This window comes from Sphaeramia orbicularis, chromosome 5, assembly GCF_902148855.1.
Source record: "Sphaeramia orbicularis chromosome 5, fSphaOr1.1, whole genome shotgun sequence".
NCBI lineage: Eukaryota > Metazoa > Chordata > Actinopteri > Kurtiformes > Apogonidae > Sphaeramia > Sphaeramia orbicularis.
The window spans coordinates 22782195-22804691 of NC_043961.1; the positions used below are offsets into that span (position 1 = coordinate 22782195).

The window sequence follows — 22497 nt, forward strand, 5'->3', positions numbered from 1 at the left end:
TCTACATGTTTAAAATGTTAAATCTACACGTTTAAAATGTTAAATCTACACGTTTAAACTGTTAAATCTACACGTTTAAACTGTTAAATCTACATGTTTAAACTGTTAAATCTACATGTTTAAAATGTTAAATCTACACGTTTAAACTGTTAAATCTACATGTTTAAACTGTTAAATCTACATGTTTAAACTGTTAAATCTACACGTTTAAACTGTTAAATCTACATGTTTAAACTGTTAAATCTACATGTTTAAAATGTTAAATCTACATGTTACTCTGTAAATATGTTTACACTTGAATGTGTTTTTTACAGTATTGTTCTGGTAACCAAAGCTGCCAGTTTTTTTCTGTAAAAACAACAGGATTTTTTTTTTTGTACAGTGTGTTTCCAGGTAGAGTGGGGACGAGAAGACAACTAAATGACAAGTGTCACATGGTGCCGCTAACTAAAATTGCTCAACCAAAATAAATCGATTTCGAATCAATCTGACATTGATAAAGACGAAAACGAAGGGAATTTTTTCCATAATTTTTATACCTTTTAGTTAGTTTTGTAAGCTCACAGTACAGTTTCAGTTAGTTATTGTTTTTTTCTTTTTAGTCTAGTCCCTGTTTTTTCAATTCTAGTTTTTGTCATTTGGTTGGTTTTCGTTAACGATAATTACCTTGGTTTTAACCCAGTTTTTCTGTTTCCATCTGGATGCTGATATATGTATGGATGTGAAACTTTTAGAATCTGCAAAAGAAGAATACCATGAGTGTTATCGTCTGGACGTAGCCTGAACGGACATTGAGAATGACTTGTGTTTGAGCGAAGGGCTCTAAGACTTTGACTTTTATGGTTTTGTTCCTGGATTTTCAGACATTGTTTACAGCGAAGGCTGGTGTCATTAAATATTTTTATTCTACCTGTAGTGAAGGCCAGAAGTCAACAGTTTGATTTGTCAGCGTGTGTCCGTCCTTGTCCTCTGTGAATCACCTGGGTGTTGTCCTTCAGCCTTCAGGACGGAGGCGGGCTGAGGACTTGGTAAATCCTGTTGGGGGTTCAGGCAGACTTATGGCCTCACAGGTGGGGGTGTTTGTCATGCTACTTGTCACTAGGCCGCTGGACAACAATGGTCCACATGTGATTGGTGGAGGCCACGGTCGGGGGCATGTCAATCACCCGGTGACAAACATCCATCTGGAATGCACATCGGGGGCAGCCACTGACCCTCAGTCAGCCGTCCTCTCCATCGCAAATATTTTAAACAGCCCGCAGAAGGAAAAAATATGCCTGCTGTCTTTGGAGCTTTAGGGAGCCAGGAGACATTCCTGGTTGGAAGATTAGCTGTGTGTTCAGGCACAAGCTTCTTCACTGCTTTGAAGATCAAGGTCTCTGGATTTCATGTCTTGGTGCATGCCTCATTGGAATTGATGGTTTCTCCATAACCGCTGTGACATGTGAGCAGCGCTAAATGCTAACTCAGCTGTTTCAGATACCGTCACAAAAAAACATCCTTTCGTTCTTTGAGGAATTCAGACGAAACACAGTGTACTAGCAAAATGTGATTTTTTTTATTAGACACTTCAATGCCATGTTAGACACCTCACTGTTTTAGCTTTGACATTGGAACAATGGTTTTGCACAGTTTTCTTTCAATAAATTACTCAGAACATGAACTGCACCTCGCTCCCTCTTGTCCCTTTTTCCTGGAACACAGATTAGTTTCCCGCTGGGGATCTCTGATTGGTCTTGCTGGTAAAATCATCTCTGATAGGTGCTATCAGGTGTAACCAGAGGAGCGTGTCCTCCGGTTTACCTTGATAAGGCCACTGGTAACAGAACACAGTTCAGTCCAAACACATGCAAACATCAGACAATGTAACTATTTAGAAAAGGTTTGTGACCCAGTGTAACCAGGGATGGTGACAGGAGCGTCTGACTGCATTCATTTGGTTAGAGCACATTTCACAAGCTTCCCAACTGTTCACAGCATCGAGCCGCGTCTCCAGATAACCTCCAAACACAAAACTTTATTCAGCTGTAGTGACGTGAATACGCTATGATCTGACGTGACGTGGAATACTGGCCGTTTGCTCGAGAACGCACAACGATGGATGTTGAGGCACATTACAGCAGTAACACAACAGAATTCTCCGTGATTCACCATCTGTCTTAAACTGAAAGCACAAGAGTCGTACAATTAGACGATTGGCCAATTAACAGGAAGTGCTCCTGAAACACATGACATAAAAACACCTCTTTGTGTAGTGACTCAACAGAAAGTGATGCATTTTCACTTCATGTAGTAACACTGATGTTTTGTAATAATCTGCTGCATTTTACACAGCTCAAGTGCAATGTGTAAATTTCTCTATTTTGCAGTAAATTATTTGTTACGTTATGACAAAAATGGAAGACCAAAATCAACCCAAATCGAACCAAAATGTCAACATTTTACATTTAATATAATTAACTTCCATAAATATCAAATTGGACCAGTCTCAGTCTAAGTCGACTTACCAAATTTCTCTTACAAAACACTTTAAACAGCTATATTTAGAGAGTTTGAATGTGAAATAACCAATGCAAAATTTGATTCTTTACAAAAGCAGGAGAAATTAATTACAAGCTGAATTCAGTGTTTATCATTACTTAATGAAGTGAAAATACAGAACAGTAACATGAGGTGTTTTTACATAGTTGTTCAAATGCACATGAAGGTGTCTTGTGTCCATTTGGAGAGATCGTTCCTGGCCTTTTCAGCTTTACGGATCAGCACTACAGCTCCAAATAACAGGCAAATGGCACCTTAAAACAAAAGGAACAAAGTGGACTAAAAGTCCAGTGGGAAGAACTGTCTCCCAACCAGTTCAGAGCAGCTCTGCAGTAATGTGTTAAGTGAAACAGGTGGAAGAGCCTTAATGGTTCAGTATGTACTGATGAATTTACCGTGTCAAAAAATGTGGAATGTCTCCTCACACCAAGGAGGGACCTCTGCTTCCTACATTCCTACTGGCAGGAAGTATCTGCAAACCTATTGTTTATGAAGAATTAAAAGTGCTTTAACTGACCGCCCCCTCCGCATATACCACTCTGAACCGTCCGACTTGGCAAAATAATTAACATCGAAGCTCTTCCTTCATACACTAACAGTGAGTGTGAATTGTGTTTCTGTAAGGCCATGGTTGGCAGCATTTGTCAAAAAACATTCAAGTGCAATCAAGTGTTTGCGATAAAGAGTGTACCAGGATCTCTCACAAAAAGTCTCTTGATAAATGCTTTTCAAAGTAAGGTTTTGAGTTTTCTTTGATCATGCAATAAGGCACCGCAGCTGAATGTTGGTAAAAGCTGAAAAAGGCTGTTTTTTGTTTTTTTGAAGAAAAATAAAAATACCATCACTCCTTTCTTTGTCATGCACATAAATTCAAATACTCTTTTGTAAAAGTTATATAATATATAATATAAGAAAACTCTTATGTACAGTCAAATGTCCAAAGGTATATTTCTTTTTCCCCTGCACATCGATATACTGTACAAGATTCCCTACATTTACATGCTTCAAATGCAAGTCACATTATTTGGAGCTAAAATTTTTATTGGTCACCTCCCAGGGGAAGGTTTTAATTATGTACAGCTGATACGCTCAGATGGGACGCCACCCACATAAGCTCCACCTTCAAACTCCGGATGCTCTCTCTCTTTAACCCCCCTCACCCGGCGCTCCCTTTCAGTCCAGATCCAGGAGGCTCGGGACCATTCGCCTCGATATGAGGTAGCAGTTTATTTCCCAGTGCAAAGATAAAAGTCCACTCAGCTACCGCGAGTCCATGTTGTGGGCTTGCGTTTTTAGGGACGAGTGCCTGCTAATCGCTGGCTCTCCTTAAGGGGGTGCTCTCATTCAGAGAGGCTCTGTGGGCGTGTCCATTGGACAGCAGAGTCTGTCTGAGTTCAGGCTCACAGTCCGTATTGTGGCGGCCGTGGCTCGTCACGCTGGTCAGCTTCACTGGTTTGTGGAAGGACTCGTCCTGTGATGGTGAGCCGGCCGCCGGTTGTCCCGCTCTGCTCACTGCTGAACATGACAGACAAGAGAAGGAAAAGGAAGGGAAACAAGCCGAGTCAATGACGTGACATGTATATAGACAAATATGCATTCAGCTTTAGGATACATAGAGCAGTGGAATGTAAGCACAGCACTGCGTTGACATGTGAAGGTGAGAATTGGTATTTGGAGGCCAACTTCACTGGTGGAGCTCCACACTAAAGAAGCTGAACCCAAGAGCAAGTCCAGACCTGCAGAGTTCCTTCTCAGTATTTTGGGAGAGTTATCCTGAAGGGCTCTGGGCATGTAACTGTGATACACTGTCAGATGCTGGTGGGAGCAGATCCATCAACAATCATCTTCAAGGGCATTTGCCCTGACAAGGGTTCTGAATTACTGATAGTTTCTCCTCGTCTCACCTGATAGAAATAAGATCCTGAGAAAGATTCCAAAGATAGTCTGGGGCTTTATTATGAAGAGATAACAGGATTTATTGCTGTGGTGTTTTTGTTTGCGGGATAACTGGAGGCACAGGTTGTTGGCATTTGTTAGCTGAAACACGTTCAGAAACATTCAAAGTCCATTTATATGGAAACCTACTTCTGTTTCCGTCAGGAACAAAGACCATGTGGGTCAAAATATGTAGGATTCTAAACAATAATGGTGGGTTTTTTTGTTTGTTTTTTTTAGTGTTACAAAACAGTAGATACTTTAAATAATAAGTAGTTAATACAACAAAATATATACACTGTTTCCCATAAAGTTGGAATAAAATATTATCACCTCTTGTCATGAAATGATTGACAATGTGATTTATTCTTGATCAATAAAGTGTAAGAGGGACTCAGTATGTAATCTTTGGACCTGGTTAGAGGTGATAACTGATGTGTAGAAATAGGAATAAAAAGAGGAACATATCTAAAAACAAAATGATTCCAACTTTATTGGCAACAGAGTAAATAGTTTTTAATAATGATATGGACTTGATTCATGACAGTGGTGGAAAATACAAATAACTGTCAAACCACTGCCGGTGTCAGCCTTACCTGTTCTATCATGTTGTAACGTATTGTGGTTTTTTGGAAATGTGGTTCCTTGTATGTCCTTTCGGATCCCATTGGGGGTACCGTTGCAGAGGGGGGCTCTGTGTGTCCCTGTGTCCTGCTGTTCCCCTGTGAGACAGTCAGAGTAGGCGGGGGGAACAGACTGCTGCTGGTACTCCAGACCCGCTGCAGGGCTGAAGTCATGGCTCAGGTAGTCGGGATCTTTGGAGTAGCTGTTACTGTTCTCCATACAATCTGTACACACCACTGCACAATCAAAGCCTGTAGGAAGGGAGAGAGAAAATAAATGAATCAGAAACAGAAAATCAACAACTATATGTCAACAGTGCGGTTTGGGAGTCTGCTGTAATTATTTCTGACGCTGAGCAGGCCTTCTCACACAGAGGTGCTCTTTTCATCGTTGCGTAATACTCCTGCTCTGCTCATGGGAAGTGGGAGAAACTGTTCAGGAGCACAAACATTTGGAAGACTGAGGTGAGAGTGAACTGTCCGGTACCTGTGGTGTCGATGTGTCCGTTGGGCTGAGCGCCACCGCCGGCCTCCACACGGATGCACACGTCCTGCCGCTCTGACAGGGTGCCCTGGGAGGACAGGTAGCTGGGCACGTCTGGAGGAACGATGGTCTCATCTGGGAGAGATCAAGGAGTGAAGCACATCAGAACCACAACCATGGAAACCCACATGGCTTTATTCTTAAACATTTATGAAGATATATTTTTTTGGTTTTCATTTCACTCTTAAGCCATTTGGTCTTGAATTTTAGCTTGATCTGAACCAAAACTGCAAATGTCATAGTTTTCCAGACCAACAGTCCGGACTGAACAGACAGACTCGGTTCCAACAACCCTTGCCTTGGTTCAGATGAAAGTGCACAGCTAGATTTGTTTCAACACTTTTTTGGACCAACTACAAGACGGTACAGTAGGCAATTGTCAACCATTTAAACAACACAAGAGAAGAACCAGAAAAAGCTATGGTTGCACACAGGGAGTGAAAGACGCGTTTTTCATAGAAACATGATCCAACTGAGGAATAAAAATGTACTAAGAAAAGGAATGCACAAAGTTTAACAGAAAGAGTAAAGACATGAATTCTCTTAAATTGGCCCGAATACAACATTTTTTTCCATTCCCTCCCTTTAGACTAGAACAGGTTCAGACTCACCTGTGTTGGTGACGCTACACTCCTCGCTCTTTTTCCGGGTCTGGTAGATGATGCACACCCACACCAGTGATGTCACCACAATACTTGTCACCACAGCTATGACTATAATGCCAATGGTGACCGTTCCTGGGCCTGAAGGTGGCGTGCAGGGGCTGCGGCGTTGAGTCACCACCAGCTGGCTGTGAGCGCGCTCAGTGCCCAGCGTGTTGGACATGAGGCAGGTGTAGCGGCCAGCGTCCTCCAACGATGCGGAGCCAATGACCAGTAGCTGGTTCCCTGGGGTGAAGTGGTGCCTTTCAGAAGGGCGCAGCGGCTGGTCGTTCCGCAGCCAGGTGATGCGGGGCGGCGGGCTACCCAGGGCCTTGCACTGCAGGGCCACAGTGTCCCCGACCACAACGCTGCGATCCTCCAGGTCCTGGGCCAGGTGAGGGGTTTCTGTGGAAGACAGGAGCGAGACATTTAAAGCTTGTAAAGTGCAGGTTGGTATTCTGTTGTTGTTCTGTGGAGTCATGTTCTAGGCTGCTGTTCTCAAGTTACTGATTTAGTACCATTTGTTTTCAGTGTCATTTCACGGCTGTGACTGATTCAGCTACAGGGGACTGTTCTGATATCTAAGACTGGGAAATGTCTGCTGAAAAAAACAATGTCTATAATGAAACATTGTGATGGACAATGAGACTGATTACTGTTAAACTGTATGAATCAAATTCCTAGACTGTAAAAGGGATCAAAGGTTGTAGCCTATAGTGAATGATGTTCTTTTTACCTTAACAAAAGGTGTGATTGAGAATAACGTCATTGTATTATTTCAATTTCTAGCAACATTTTATGTTTTTTATGGCTTTTATTCATTACTTGAAGTTGCTGAAGTCCAGTTAATTAACTTAATACTTCAAATGAAATGTGGACTGGGACATAGTAACAGCAAAAATGTGACAATAAATCAGCAGAAAACTAGACTCTCCACTAGCAGTTATAATGTTAATAATGCAGTGATGATATTTTCCCATATTTCCCATGAAATATTCTCAGTGAATAAGCCGGGTGAGACAAGGTGACAAAGAGGGAATCATGACACTGACAGACCGTCAGTCATCTGTGATGGACGATAGCATCATCCATCAGCCAAGTCCCACCCGCCACCGGATGCTTTGTTTTCAAGATGCTCATTCAACTACTCTGACATCTGAGATCCTATCTACAAAGATGACAAAGTCAGAAATTGTTCAACTTCACACACTTCTATACAGACACAAACAACATCTCTCTGAGGGCAGAATCCTCTTCAGAACAATGTTTTCAGTGTTTTCCTGAAACTTCACATTCTGGTGAATGAAGCACATTGAGCTGTGCGTGTGTGCACGCGCTAAGGTAGGCCTCTCTTCTCAGACTGAGCACTTCCCCTCACAGTGGGACAGACACAGATTAAGAGATCTCACTTAACCCACTTCAGTCGCCCCTCACTCTTCTATTAATACTTTCTCTCTCCATCAATGCCCTGTCCATCCACCCCCACCCCTTTTCTTTTCTCTAAATCCCACTTCTTGCCTACCTTCCCCCCACACACTCCACCATTCCAGTTCTTTGGTTCCCATTTTTCTCCCCGCCACTCATTTCCAGACAGGGGCCCCTCAACTAACCCCCTCCATCTCTAAAACCCAAACATCACAGATTCAGTCTAGAGGCATGGTTCAATATTTCTGAGTGGATTAGCAGAGTAACAAGTCTGTAACACACCAAATAATATGCAAATGTCACTACAAATCACCAGCCTGAACATGTTTAACGCAGAAACTGTTGCTTTGTGTGTTTTCTCTGGGTTGCAACCTTTGTATGATAGCAAGATTCAGCTCAGTCCAACTGGGAACTGCTCTGCTCAGGTCAAAGACAAAACACAAAGGTGATGTTAGTGCAGAGGTGCTTTTAGGAGAGAGGCTCAGTTTGCTTTCACAGCGTAGCACAGCCAATAAACTGGGAGCACCGAGGCCTGCAGTGAAGCAGCCATGACTGTCCCTCCCACCAAGACGAGAGAGAGAGGGAGGTGGGAATGCTTGACAAACACCCCTCTGTGAGTACCCCCTCGCTGCCTCCCCTTACCCACCCATCCCCCTTTGACTCCCAACTGTCACCTTTGGCCCCTGACCTGCAGCAAGGCCACAGCTGCCGAGAAAAGAAAAATATAAAGCCTCTCATTCTGTAGCCTCGGACCGACCAATTCCCGACTGACCACCAAAGCTATTTCGAATTTAGGCTCATTTTTTGGAGATGTGGGAAAATAATTGATGCTGCACACAACTCAAAAACAGGAAGTAATACAACTGCAGTACATAGTTTGAATAGATCCTCCTACCCAGAACGGTGAGAGTGGCATTGGCAGAGACGGTGCCTGCTGTGTTTTTGGCGGTGCAGCTGTACACGCCCATGTCCTCTGGTTTAACAGACATGATGAAGAACACATCATCATCGGGCATGACGTGCATTCTGCGCTCACGGGCCGCTGGAAAATCCGTGCCCCCGTCCTTCTGCCAGGCAATCTGTGGCGTTGGGTGTCCCTCAGCAGCGCACTCCAGCCTGGCGGTGTGTCCTGTCCGTATGGTGCTGTCCCTGGGTGTCTTCACGAACGATGGGAGAACTAGGAAAAGAACAGATCCTGTCAAGCACTTGAATATTAATAGCATTTTTACAACTTGATGCTTTAACACATACTGCTCAAAAAATGCTTATTTGTGATCTTGATGTGGAATTTGGAGAATAAGGTTTATTTCTAATGTAGTTATCTGCCATATCGTTGTCACATTTGTCAGCTTGCATTTTTGGACAATGAGTTGCATAATTCTTTATGAAAAGACTATTGGAAAAAGGTGTGTGTAAATTAATTTCTCTTTCATGGTTAAAACGTAAGGACTTTGTTGGTTAAACATAAATGTCAGCTTATTTTCTTTGCATTATTTGTGATATGAGCACACTGCATTTCTAAGTTATTTAGACCAGTTTACATTGTGTGCAAAAAATTTTTCTGAATTATGACAGTTTTATTTGGTATTTGGGTGGAATGAGAAAATGTTCAATTTACTCTATAGGCCCCAAAACTCCAGTGTCGTCAGGCTCAAATATTTTTTTTTACACATATAAGCTCATCAATAGCCCCACCGGAGTAGTTTTGGGGTAAGAACCTTGACAGTTGTTCAGGATTACAGAGAATTACTCGCTTGCTTCTTCCAACTATATTCTCCCAGACGGTGCCAGGACTGAAACCAACAAGCAAAACTTGAAATTCTAACTGCTCGCCCTTCTTTGTATGCTTAACAACAGGCAAAGAAATAATTCTGTTTTTTCTATACAATGCCAAGAGGATGCTAGAGGCCTGATGCAGGCTTGGGCAAGGACCCAAACTCTAGATAAATACTCTGTTTAGAGGAAAGCAGAGTGACAGAGTGCAGAGGAGATGACTCCTGTTAGCACTGACATGCAGTTAAATCAATTTGTTCCAAATACCATCCAGGGAGAGATAGAGGCGCAGCGAGAAAGAGAGAGAAGACTTTATTCAAGCAAAACAGAAGAGCTCAGCACGGTCACTATCTTGACTGCTACTCTGTCAAATGGGACGACTGAAGCTCAGATAAGTGGAATATAAACAGGCATTTCATTTGGCAGAAATTATGCAACAACACATCAACACAGAATATCTGTCACAACCTATGCAATGAAATGAAGAAATACAATAATAGAAAAGGAACCTACTGTTGACAATGAGACGAGCTTTGCTGGAGTAGGTGGAGCCAAAGTGGTTAGTGATGATACACTGATAACGACCTTCATGAGCGAAGGTGACACGCCGGAGGTGTAGTATGGTGGTGTACTCCATCACACCACCACTCCCGCCTCCGACAACTGAGTCGGATGCACGCACATGAGCGTAGTTCTCCGTCTCAGCGTGTCGAAGCAGCTCCTGGTCCTTGCGCCATGCAAAGGTCATTGGAGAGGAGCTGCTGCTAGCAGCTGTACAGGTAAGACGAACGTCACTACCCAGAACTGTCACTGTGGTCTCTGGCTGCATTGTAATCTGGGGTTTGGGAAGATCATCTACAGATGGAGAGCAAGGAGACAACAGGGACAAAATAAGTTTAAGGAGGAAGTACAAATTATGCATGTGGAACAATATACAAAAAATCCTAAAAAATCCTACATCCATTACAGATCATTTCATAGATCATCATACATTAGGATATAGCACAATTTCTGTAAATCCAACAAAGAAATACATTATAAAATTGTTTTTTATAATCTCTCTAATGTTCACTTCACAATGGAGAATACAATGAAGGAGGAATGTCACTGTTCTTCTTGATACCATTATGGTTGAATAACTGTTATTGTGTTTTATTCATTGTGTATCACGTATGTGTTTTGTATTGTTTGGACTTTGTATGGCTGCTACCTTGGCCAGGTCTCCCTTGCAAAAGAGATTTCTAAACTCAGTGGGACTTCCGGGTTAAATAATGGTAAAATAAAAATAAAAGAAATAAAATATAACAAAAAGTAAAATATTAATTAATGAGCGCTAGTACAGTTTTCTAGTTTGCGTAAGGCTTTTCATACCCAAATGACATCCATACAACAGTAGTAGGTTTAGTTACACTGTTCAAAGTATTTTTAAAAAAGCATTGCATTAAAGAGTACACTTTACAACACAGCAAGATAAAGACTAACTGTCCATCACAGCTTATCATCAAACACCACAACTGTTTTTCAGGAGGTGTTTGCATTTGTTGCTCTTTGCATAAATGGATGCGGAAGGACTGAATAAAACACACAAAAGGATTCATTAACATGTCATCACACCACCACACAAACAAATATGTATAAGTATGTAAATGGCAGAACAGTGCCAAGCTGTCAGTGTGGCCCATCTGTGCCTGTGATATTAACCCACACAAACACAACATGTACAAACTACTCACCGCACACAAAGCTGTTGGATGGAGCCTGGAAAATGCTGGTACCCTTAAGGCTCTCGGGGTGGGCACAGGTGGCATTGACACCAGCCTGCAGACCACGCGTCACCAACCACTCGGGCAACCAGTGAAGCTGGCAGTCGCACAGGAAGCTGTCGCTCTGAATGAGACTGGAGAGCAGAGGAGTGGAGCTAAGTAACTGAATATGTCTGACAGAGAGTGTGTGCGCAGAAGCCAAAAGTACTGATGGCGCGTGTTTCAATCCAAGTCATGTGGGTGTGTATCTGCTGCTGGCTGCAACTGCATGTGTGGCGTTTTGCACATAAACTATACTACTCAAGTGAATGCATCAGTATAACTCACAGGGTTTTGAGGTTCTTGATCTTACTGAAGGCATCAGGCTGGATTGAACGAATAGCATTCTCTCCCAGGTTCCTGTAAGGGTACAATGTTTCATGAGCTCTGACACAGATATCAGTAACAACAGACACAGGCAGGTTCACACTGAATTGGCATAATTCAAAGCTGCAAATATCCAGGTGTGTATGAATCAGAATACATGCCAGCTTTTCCATCTCTCCCTGACCTCATTTGACAAAGGCCTGTGAAAGAGCTTATAGGAATTCCATTTCTATAGCAGAACCCAACATATGCTCAATAACTTTGTTCCTGTGCAGCAGCAGGAAAAAAAGGCCAAAGTTGAGCTTGTGCTAGGCTAACGAGCGAGAAGCAGCTGGGTGCTCGCAAAAGCCCCTGTCTTCTCCTTTTACAAAGACGCTATTAAATTGCTAGCAGCCTCCTCTGCCAGCTACTTTTGGCAATTGCTCCCCCACTCCACCCTCTTTCTCACTCTCTCTTTTGCTCTCTTACTAGGAGGAGGGGCAGCCAAGCATTGTGGGATACTCACAGGTGTTCCAGGGTCTCCAGACCAGAGAAGGCTTTCTTGGCCACCGACTTGATCTTGTTTCCAAACAGAGTCCTGGCGTTTCCAAACATGAGGGGTGTCGATAGATGAGGAGAGAGGGAGCACGGACATGGAGGGGGGAGAGAGAGAAGCACAATTAGCAAGACTGAATCTGATAAGAGTGGAGGACTGAGGTATTGGAAATCTGAACTGTGTGGAGATTAGCCAGGAGGAAGGGTGAGGGGGATTGGATGAGGTTGATCTGAAGGGTGGGGGGCACCTGGGCTCTGCACTGCTCTTCAAAGACCACTTTTATCTTTATTAGAATTTAATAGCAATGGCTGGGCAGGGGAGTGTGTGTTGAATGAGACAGCTAAGCTTGTAAGGACATACGTACAACCACGCGAGTGTGCGTCTGTGTCCGTTAAGCCTTGTTGGAACCGAGTAGCGATAGGCTGATCCCTTCTCCCACCTCCCCTCCCTCAGTCATCTCCTCTTCTATTCCTCACTTCACAGGAAGGGGAGACATGGCTGGCTGCTTCACAATGAAGACCCCCAGTGTTCAAACCCATCCGCATGTACACGCAAATAAACGGCTAGATAAATGTACAGACTGTCAAAACACGAAAATAAATGATCTTATCATTTTACTTGGCTTAGTTACTCTAAGGCCCATATGGTGGCCTATAAAAAAAACAGCTTTTGGTGAAATTCAGTGTGTGTGGTGAACTGTAACTACATACTTTTTGTCTTCATATGCAACTTTTTACTCTATTACATCTGAGGAAAATCTACTTATCTGCTTATTTTTTCCTCTACATTTGTCCAATACCTTTAGTTAGTTCTCTGATCAGAATGTCTCTTTACTGTTCAGTGAAAATCCCATATCTCCGAGTGTGTATGTTCTGAATGTAAAATTAAAGGATTCAGTTGTCCTTTATGGGCTGAGAAAATACTTCTCCTTAAAATCAATAAACCCTTTAAATGTCCTCTTGGTAAAGACTGGAGATGCATCATCACAAAGCTGGACACAGGGCTGTGTGTCCTGAGCTCCTGGAAAGTTAAAGTGATGCTTTAGAGATATGTTTGAAGTTTTAGAAAACATGCACTCCTGCAGGACAGGAACGCCCAAGTGGTTCCCCTTTTCAAGATTAAACTATCAAACTGTTTATAAAGTGCTCTAAATGTGCTTAAATTAAAACATCTGCAATAGTGAAAAACATACTAATGTAGCAATAACATAAATCCAAAACATATAATACTATAACAGTGACAAGGACCTTGTTGCTTCAAAATGACTACTTTTACTTCTCATACATACAGTTGCTGGTACATACTTGAATTTTTTGAATGCAGAACTCTTACTTGTAGTTTGTGTTACTACTTAAAAGTATCTGAATACTTCTACCACAGCACTTTAACATCTCACCCCTTTATTGGCTTTTGCAACCCTTTTTCCCATGCCTCACTATGTCAGCATTGGGATGCAGCTAGCTGCTTCCGCCAACGCCATGACAAAAAGGGCCGGGTCAGAGGGCGGGGCGTGTGGGGCGTTTGATGTCCATTACTGAATGCAGCCCTCAATTTCACCCTCTCTCAGTTCCTAACAACAGGGACTGCAAAAAGAGGGGATGAGAGAAGCGAAGGCATGGAGAAGAAATAGAAATAAGCCTATTGGGGAGTGAACCCCTGCCAGCTCGAAGAAAAGCCCTTTCTCTCCCTCTTTCTCCCGTTCTTTCTTTTTCAGCGGCGCTCACACTGGGAACCATCTTGGCTGGACGTCATCTTTTCATCTTGCAGGTTGATGATTGTGCACAGCCACTCAATGCCAGAACATCTATGTCCGCTCTCATTTTTCAACTTGCTACTTTTCATGGAACTTTTTACTGGCCACCTCGATGAAAACATCAATGAGTAATTGCAAAAAAGCAGATAGAAAATGATTCACTTCATGCCCTTCCTGAACCACTACGGGTAACATAAAGAACCCAGTCTCGCCAAAATGAACCAATAAAACAATGAGATCAGAGTGAACTGGAGAAAATCTATCTTAGGCTTCCAGAGGATGAAGTAAAAATTTACCGCTGATGTTTGATGAACATGGCTTGTAAAAAAGGAAGAGGCGCCCAATAAGTCATTGCACTTCCCTTCCAAGTGAAGTGTGGGGTCCTACGGGGAGGGATATCTCAAAGAAGTATACGGCCTTAAATTGGACCGGCTAAACTTAGCTGGCAATTTAGGGCAAGTTGGGACTCAGAGGGAAACTAATGTATGTAGGGAAAATATTTGAAGTGTTTCTGAAGAACAGCAGAGATAATCCCAGAATAAGTGCAGTATAGTACAAGGAGAAGAAAAACATAGAGAAGGAGAGGAGAGAGAGAAGAGTGTGGGGAGACTCTCACAGCTTGTTGAGGCTGTCCAATCCAGAGAAGGCCCCGTTGGTGTCCTCTATTGTGCCGGAGATGTCGTTATGGTCCAGCTCCCTGTGGAGAATAAGAGAAAAGAGGGGGATAAGAAAGATGCAAAGGAGGGAGGGGTGAAGAGTAGGAGGAGGAGAACTGGGACAGGGTTTGCCAGCACTGAAGCGTTTCACAGCCCTGGCAGAGGCTGGTCTGGAAGTCACGGGTTACCCCTTTAGCCCAAACTCGCCCCCTCCCTCCCTCTCTTCCCTCATCCTTCCCCCTCTGCACCTGGCCTTAAGAGCCCCTCTGCCGCTCTGCTCTGCCAACCAAGCACATTCTTTCCTTAGAGGGGCGGAGAAGGTGTGTGTGCATGCGAGGACGTGTGCGTGCGTCGAGGCGAACCCAGCGCAGGGGAAACATGTATAATTCATGACGGCATGGAGGGGTTGGCGGCAACACAATGCAGCGTTAGAGGCCAGACAGTTAGGTCTGTTGGTCCCTGTGATGGGATGGCAGGTATGGCACAGCCAAAACCCAAGCCAAAAGTCTTAATGAGGTTAGGGGCCGAACTTAGCCATGGCCAGGCCAAGACGGACTCGGTGAAAGAGAAAAGGGGGCTTCTTTTGATGCAGTCGGGGGTTTCCAAACACTTGTTGAATGTACTGCCTTTGCTTTCACACAGCTTTTCCACAGGTTTCAACAAGTCTAATTTAAAACTTTTGTAAGACCACGATGAATGCAATTCAAGACCTATTTTGTCTGTACTGACAAAAAATGCATTAAGATCCAAAATTAAAAATAAATTTACAGGTTCTGCCCTGCGTTCAGATCATATTAATTTCACAATGTTAGATAACTATTTTAACTTACACCACATGAATCCTCTCATCATACTGTGACACATAAGGCTTCACAGTTTAAATCACTGGCTAATGATTCAATACTAGTTTCATTTTTTAAACCCTGACTGACTGATTGATCCACCAAACACATTTTAAAGTGATACTGAGGTTAATGCTGCTTCATAAACCAATAAGAGCAGTCAGAATCATATTTAAGATACTTCAAGGTCTAAAGCTCAAATGATTGAGGCCTTTTTAAAAGGACCTACAAAAACCCGGAGCTCAAGGTCAAACGAACTATCACTGAAGGTGAAGTCAGAGGAGCCTTGGCTACACCCCCCGCACTGTGATTGAACAGAAAAACAACAGTCAGCAGAGTTCTGCAAACCTCTGAACCATTTAAAGACTTTCTTTCAAACTTGAGAAAGGGCTTTGAGGTTGATGATCAGCCACACCCACCACAATAGCACCCTCTCCCAGCATCCCTTATCCCCCTCAGGCTCTTTTCAGTCTCCACTGGCTGCTGTCTTGCTTTGGACTGGATTGGGACTGCCAATTTCCTACTCTTTCTGGCTGGCTGGATGTGAATGGCTGTTGCCTTGTTAAAGCAAGGCCAGTGGTGGGGGCTGTAGAGCAGGGGACTGGGCACAGGGAGGGAGGGGGCGATGAGCCAACGACCCCCGTGGCCGAATTAGAGGGCAGGCTGGCTTGTTTGGAGCTTTCACACCCCAATGCAGGCTCCAGCCCCATGCCGGCACGGCCAGTAGCGCAGGCCCAATTAAAGCTCTCCCTGCTCCTTTTCATGGCCCAGCCTATGCCCGTTCTCCCCTCCACTGATTAGATTAGGCCTGCCTCAAAGACACTGAGAACTGAAGTGACAGAAGAAAAGGAGAGAAAACATGATGCAAATCAAAAGTCTGAGTATGTATCTGGAGGAACATGGGTGGAGTATACTTAGGGTATATCAGAGGTGCAGAAATGAATATTAAGTGGGCTTGAATGCCAAAAGAAGCAAAGTGAGAAATTAAAATCTGGAAAGAAAAACATAGATATGGTAGCGCTCATCACATCCTCTATCTAACACATATTCCGCCAGTAGAGAGAAGCCTTATGTGCCTTGGCTTGTCATCCAACTGAGAGAGCACTTGTCTAGGGAGCTCTGGCATAGCTCTACTCTCTGGCTCTCTCACTGGTAAGAGGAACAGCCAAGAGGACCTTGGTTCGGAACCAAGACCCCCAAGTCTTTCTTCTGGATTTATCCCTTTACTTTGTCTCTTTCTTTCCCTCCTTTTCTTTCTTTCTTTGGATCTGTTTTGAGCAAAAGGTGGAGGAAAGGAGGGGGACACTTTTTTCATGACTTCTAAAAGCTCAACATTCAAAGGATCTTGGGTGAGGTGAGTGACACTGAACACTTTTAGATCCTGGCTTGTTGGGATCCAGTGTTCAATAGCAAACAAAAACCCTAAACAAAACCACATAAAGGGAACAGAAAGTGAGAAAAGACGTACAAAAAAAACCGAAGTTGCCACAGAAACCACAACAATATACCACACAATCAACTTGTAATAGTACAAAAAAACTCATGAATAGACATGAATGCAAATGAGATCCTACGTGGAAAAAGCCCCCATGTTGCAAAAATGAACAACTCCTACTTACTTTCTAATGTCAGCTAAAGGCACTACGTAAGTCTAAATATCGAATGTCACTGAAGCAAAACTAATATGAAACATCTCAGCTTTCACTGCTCCCAAGTGGCAAATCTCCCTCTTATCGTCAGCAGGGACAAAGCTGTAATGTAGTGGTGGTTGGGGGTTGTTTTGGGATTGATAATGGTGAGCGGGGAGAAGTGTATACTTACAGAACTCGTACAGCCTTGAGGCCTCTAAAGGCTCCCTCGGTGATGTGGCTGATGGAGTTGTGGCCCAGACGGAGGGTGTGGAGATCCCCCAGCACCGCCAGACTGCCTTCATCCAGACGAGTCAAGTTGTTGTACGACAGATTCCTGGAGAGAGAAGACGAGAGCGATGCAGACAGAGCGGTGGACAGCAAGGCAGACAGTGGCAGACAAAGAGAGACGGAGAAAAGGAGAGGGGAAAAAAGAGAGAAATGTTCTGTGTGAGGTCTGGAAGGAGATGACAGGTTGGCAGAACTCTGAGGCAGCTCGCGACATCATTATACTTAAATTTCATGGCTGATTCAATGTCTATTCGCCTCCATGTGACATGTTTTTCCATTGTGCTGTTTTCTTTACCACAAAATGTTAACAGAGAATGGACTTAGCAGACCTTAGAGTTCCACAGAAGAAAGGAAATCCTTGCTTGGAACTTTACGTATCTACAACTCCATTTATAAGCCTATTTGAGTATGTGGTAAACCCCAGGGACATATACTGTCACTCATGTGTACCGACTGCAGCCAGAAGCCACAATGCAACATTACCACTCCGAAAATGTAACTTATTCCCTTAGTCTTGATTTTTTTCCCCTTAAAATGCAGGGGAAATACAAATGTGATGAAATCATTACACATACTCTCATAGTTTCTCTTGTTTTAGACTTTGACTCATCACACTGGGAAAGCAACATTAAAAGTCGAGAGCAAAAATAAACAATAGTGCTTCATGTATTTGGAATATATTATTTTTGCACTGCAGTCACAGTATGGATTAAATTCCTTTTTACAAATTCTGATTATAAACCATGATAAAACCCACAATGGTATCTTTAAAACAGTGGTCAAAGGCAGTATTGTGCATTTTATTGCCCTCTCTGTGGCCCTCGCTGTCTGCCTCTGTGGCCGGGCCGAAGGTTTGCTTGACCAGTCATGTGTGTAGAGATTCTCCCTGATGACCACCTCAGTTTGGCCTACTGGGAATGCAATAACAACCTCCTCATAAAGACAACTCACTCTCCTTTATCTGCCGTTGGGGTCATCATAACTTTAGATAATAAAATTATATACCCACTGACTGCTGTAGTGCTGGGATGATGATGCAGGGATGGAGCAGAAAAGCAATTTGTCAATCGCAGACATGCCCACAGGAAATGGCATTGAGATACACAGTGTAAATTCATATGAACAAAGAGAAAAGACTGTAAGTCCTTTTACCTCTTTATCCCTTCTGACTGTTACACATAAACAAACATAGGCGCCATAGATTCCCCAGGCTACCCAGCAGATAGCAACGCCTCAGCTACGCAAAGCACTTTACAGCAGCAATACCACAGTCATGTCAACAGAACAGGAAAGCCTGTGAGATAATGACTCCTCATTCGGTAGACAAAGGCCATGAAGGCGATCCTTCAGTGTAATTACCACAACACAACCGGCAGAGGATTATATGCCAGTTTGCCAAACCCCTGTGCTTCAGAAGAAGTACAAAAACTCTTGTCGAAGGGCTTGAGTGCTGCTGAGCCCAGCACTAATTATGGGATAAACAGGCTTATCCTGAGAATAACGAAGTGTATTGAGTGTTAAAGCACAATGTAATTTAACCCTGAGTAAGGTATAAGGATGATATTGGGGGGGGGGGGGGGGGGGGGTTAGGTTCTCAGGCTATAGGACAAGAGATTTTTAAATCCAGAAACAGACAAAAGATGAAAGAATTTAAAATTATTTTTCAATTGATTTCAAGACTACATTAAATTTTTAATGTGCAGCTTTTTGAATTAACAGACTCTTATGCTCTCCAGCTGCTCCAGGATTAGAAACGTCCAGCCTAACTGGAAGAGTTTTGGTACAGAAGACATCTGGCACAGACACTTGGTCACTTAAATGCTGGTACTCACAGTTCCCGCAGCTTCTGGCAGAACTTCCATCCATCAGGATTGATGCGGGCTATTGAGTTGTTACTGAGGAAAAGTTGCTGAAGGGAAGTCAGGCCGTAAAGCGAGCCACTGTTTACCTCTGTCAGGCTGTTGTAGTCCAGGTGACTGCATTAAACAAATTGTAGCAAAAATAGTCAGCATTGTAAATATTCATTCAAAACAATATTCAAATATAGTGGTAATTATGCAGTTGTGCTTCTAAAAAAATACATCGTTGTAATTCATGACCTTTGCTGTGCTATTTTGCATGTAATTGAATAAGTGAGCAAGGTCCAGAAAAGACACAGATCCTACTCTCAAAGGGTTAGCTTGGTGAGTCTTCCTGTAATAGTGAGTAACTGAGGTAAATAGGATTAGGCTATCAGGTTATTCTCATCTCCAGGCTGTGTGCTGCAGTGAACTCCATAAATCAGATGACATGTTTCAGATATTAGTTGAGAGAAGAGCTGTTTGATGACACTGACACTGCAGCATGCAAGTCAGTTTCTTGTTGCATAGATATATTATGGTTATTTATATTGTTAGTTAATTGTTTTACATACAGGACTTTCATCTTGGCCAGGTCCCAAAAGGCTCCATCGGTCAGTTTGCTGATGCTGTTCCTTTGCAGTTTCAGTACCTCAAGGCTAGACAGACCCTGAAAGGTCAGACCTTCCACTTGACGGATACGGTTCCTGTTTAATTCACTGCAGGTAGGATGGAAAAATACATAAATACAAGTTATTGTAGGGAAAAAAAGCCCGATTATTACGATACTTGGTCTTACTTAAATATACCCCCACATCTGAGGTAAACCATTTTTTTCTTCTGACTGAGGAATGTTTTGTTGTCGTTCTACACAAATCATCAATCTCACTGAAGCTTAAGGAGTTCAGTGGCCTACAGATGCCTTATATCCATAAGACTGAGCAAGTAAAGAAGGGTCAGCTGTAACACTACGCAGAGTGAATCAAAATGAACATATGAAAGACATCAGGCTCTGTTTGTGGTTATGAGCCTGGTTTGGCATCCGATGCTGTACATTTAGTGTGTGTGTGTAAAAGCCCTCAGGTTAACAAAGATAAACATCCACACATCTTCTTTTGTGTCCTGCATGTATCATCACTGGCATGTGCAGATACAGTGTCACTGAGGCCACCTGCCTAACAAAAGGCACCTGGAGAAACTGCTGGAGCTACAATGGGGGAAACTACCATTACGTGAGTGCAGAACAGAGGTGTTGAGCTACAGATGGGTCGACCTCACTGTGACGCTGGAGGGAAGTTTGATGAAGATAATGGAGCGCACTGTGGTGAATGAACTAACCACTTTGGGGGATGTGGAAGAAGGCAGTAAATCACAGATAATGCACTTCTGCTGTTTACCCAGTCAGACCTTATCCTGTCCTTTAGAGGTACAGCTCACTGTAACAGTGTTCCAGACACATTGAGCCTGATCAATGAACACGACAAACTCCCTTTAGCTCAACCCTTTCCTTCATTTCACTGCTGTTGTCTCCAATGACAATGACTGGGAAACATTTTCAGCCCCAACACAAATGTCAAAAATGTAATATTTTTGCAGCACTAACTATTGTGACAGATTTAAACAGTTGCTTGTCATGAAGTTAACTATGCTGTTAAACTGATGAAATCCAGCGGTACTCACAGCTGGGTGAGCCTTGGGAGCTGGAAGGCTCTCACGGGGATCTGGTTGATGCGATTTCGGCTCAGTCTTAGGACCTGCAGAGTGGAGCCCAGATGGTCCAGAGCTCCAAGCTCCAACACACTGATCTTATTGTTGCTTAGATACCTAAACAAAGATAATAAAAAAACAACAATTTTGATACATTGCAAACAAAATATCAGGTCATTAAGGTTGTTACTGTTAATGAAATTTAAGAGTAAAAGTTAAACATTGGTTAATTAAATTTGTTAAATAGCTTTGTAGTGAAAACAAAAAAAAAAAAAGAGATAAACACAAGAGAGCAAAACTCAAATTGAATAGAACTGCAGGTAAAATTAAACTAAAAAACTAAAACTAATGAATTCCTCAAAATAAAAATGAAATTAGTTTTACACAAAAAATACTGAAATAAAAACCAAAGTGAAATACTAATACTGAAAACTAATAATTTCAAAACTGTAATAACTCTAATTAGCACCACTGTTTTGACTAGGTACCTACCTGTTCAAATCCACTATTGTTTTGGTTTAATACTAATACCACAGCTGCAAAAAAGCCATATTCTTCTATAATGTCTCCTTCTATTTGCTTAGATTTTTTTATGAATACATTTTGATGGCACTTACAGGTCTCTGATTTGAAGGCCTGCAGGGAAGCAGTGTCCTCGTAGTTCTGTGATGTCATTATTGCTCAGGTCTAGGGTTTCCACAGAAACCAGCTCTCTGGTTCGCCGCCCATCAATAGTGCGGATCTTGTTATGATGTCTGAAAAGTAAGAAGAACATGCACATTGTCATTTGCTGTTCCTGAAAATCCTTAGATCTCATAAAATACCACCCAACTCAACTTCAGAGTCATTTAGTAGAGTCACCCAAAGAAGACACTCCATATTCCCACACTGGCTCCACTGAGTCCACTCAGGCACAAAGAGAGAGGAGTACACAAAGCAAAGTGGTTTTCATCTGCCACAAAATGTGTACTTTAGGAGCTTCTAAACAGAAGCTGGTCTTCTTTAAACAATTCCAAGGGCACCTGTGTTTCTACACAGAACTAAGTTGCAAGAATCTATTACATAGATGGGCCTCTGTAATGAACCAGAACCACTTTGAGAGGGATTTGGAGTACTTTAGTGTGATGGAATGGAGAGGTGGCGGGGGGATTCTCAAGCACTTCTGGCCATTATCAAGATCTTAATGTTAGAAGATTTCATGTACTTCACTGAGGATTAAACATGAACAGTGATTTGCCAACACAAAACACAACTAGTTAGACCTATTCTTTAAATTTTTAAAACATCATCTAGAAAACCTAGATCTTTCCTCTCCACTCATGAAAATGTATAATGTTTTGTCAGGCTGGACAGTCAAGACTGGACAGATTTCAGTTTTTATTTTGGCCCCCAGGGGTCTTCTGTGGAATGAGGTTCAACCACTCCACCCTATTCTCTACTCTTTAGTGGTTAGTGGTTTATTTTGGGGGGCAGAGCCCATTCTACAAAGCAGAGAAGACAAAGAAAAAGAAGTAATACAGAGAAAGAGAATAAGAATACATACATCATTATTGTAAAGAGAAGAATAGGATTGTGGGAAACCATGCTTGATAGCTACACATGAACAACCCATGTATGAGGCCACAGGGTGGATAGG

General features: G+C 42.7%; 1 protein-coding gene across 2 annotated transcripts in view; it reads right to left on the reverse strand.

Moving 5' to 3' along the window:
• Nucleotides 1-1544: 1544 nt before the first annotated feature.
• lrig1 (leucine-rich repeats and immunoglobulin-like domains 1) overlaps nt 1545-22497 on the reverse strand; it is a 40044-nt gene continuing 19091 nt past the window's right edge. Inside the window, exons 4-18 of one of the 2 annotated variants that reach the window (XM_030135377.1) lie at nt 21479-21616; nt 20835-20978; nt 19730-19873; nt 19149-19292; nt 17219-17362; nt 14516-14596; nt 12117-12188; nt 11573-11644; nt 11216-11379; nt 9996-10337; nt 8605-8886; nt 6255-6689; nt 5587-5718; nt 5073-5351; nt 1545-4056 (exon numbers count right to left, since the gene is read on the reverse strand). In XM_030135377.1, the coding sequence (XP_029991237.1) occupies nt 3851-4056; nt 5073-5351; nt 5587-5718; nt 6255-6689; nt 8605-8886; nt 9996-10337; nt 11216-11379; nt 11573-11644; nt 12117-12188; nt 14516-14596; nt 17219-17362; nt 19149-19292; nt 19730-19873; nt 20835-20978; nt 21479-21616 (2779 nt within the window). In that variant the 3' untranslated portion in view covers nt 1545-3850. The remainder of the gene's footprint in view (nt 4057-5072; nt 5352-5586; nt 5719-6254; nt 6690-8604; nt 8887-9995; nt 10338-11215; nt 11380-11572; nt 11645-12116; nt 12189-14515; nt 14597-17218; nt 17363-19148; nt 19293-19729; nt 19874-20834; nt 20979-21478; nt 21617-22497) is intronic. The other variant, XM_030135378.1, reaches the window with a different exon arrangement.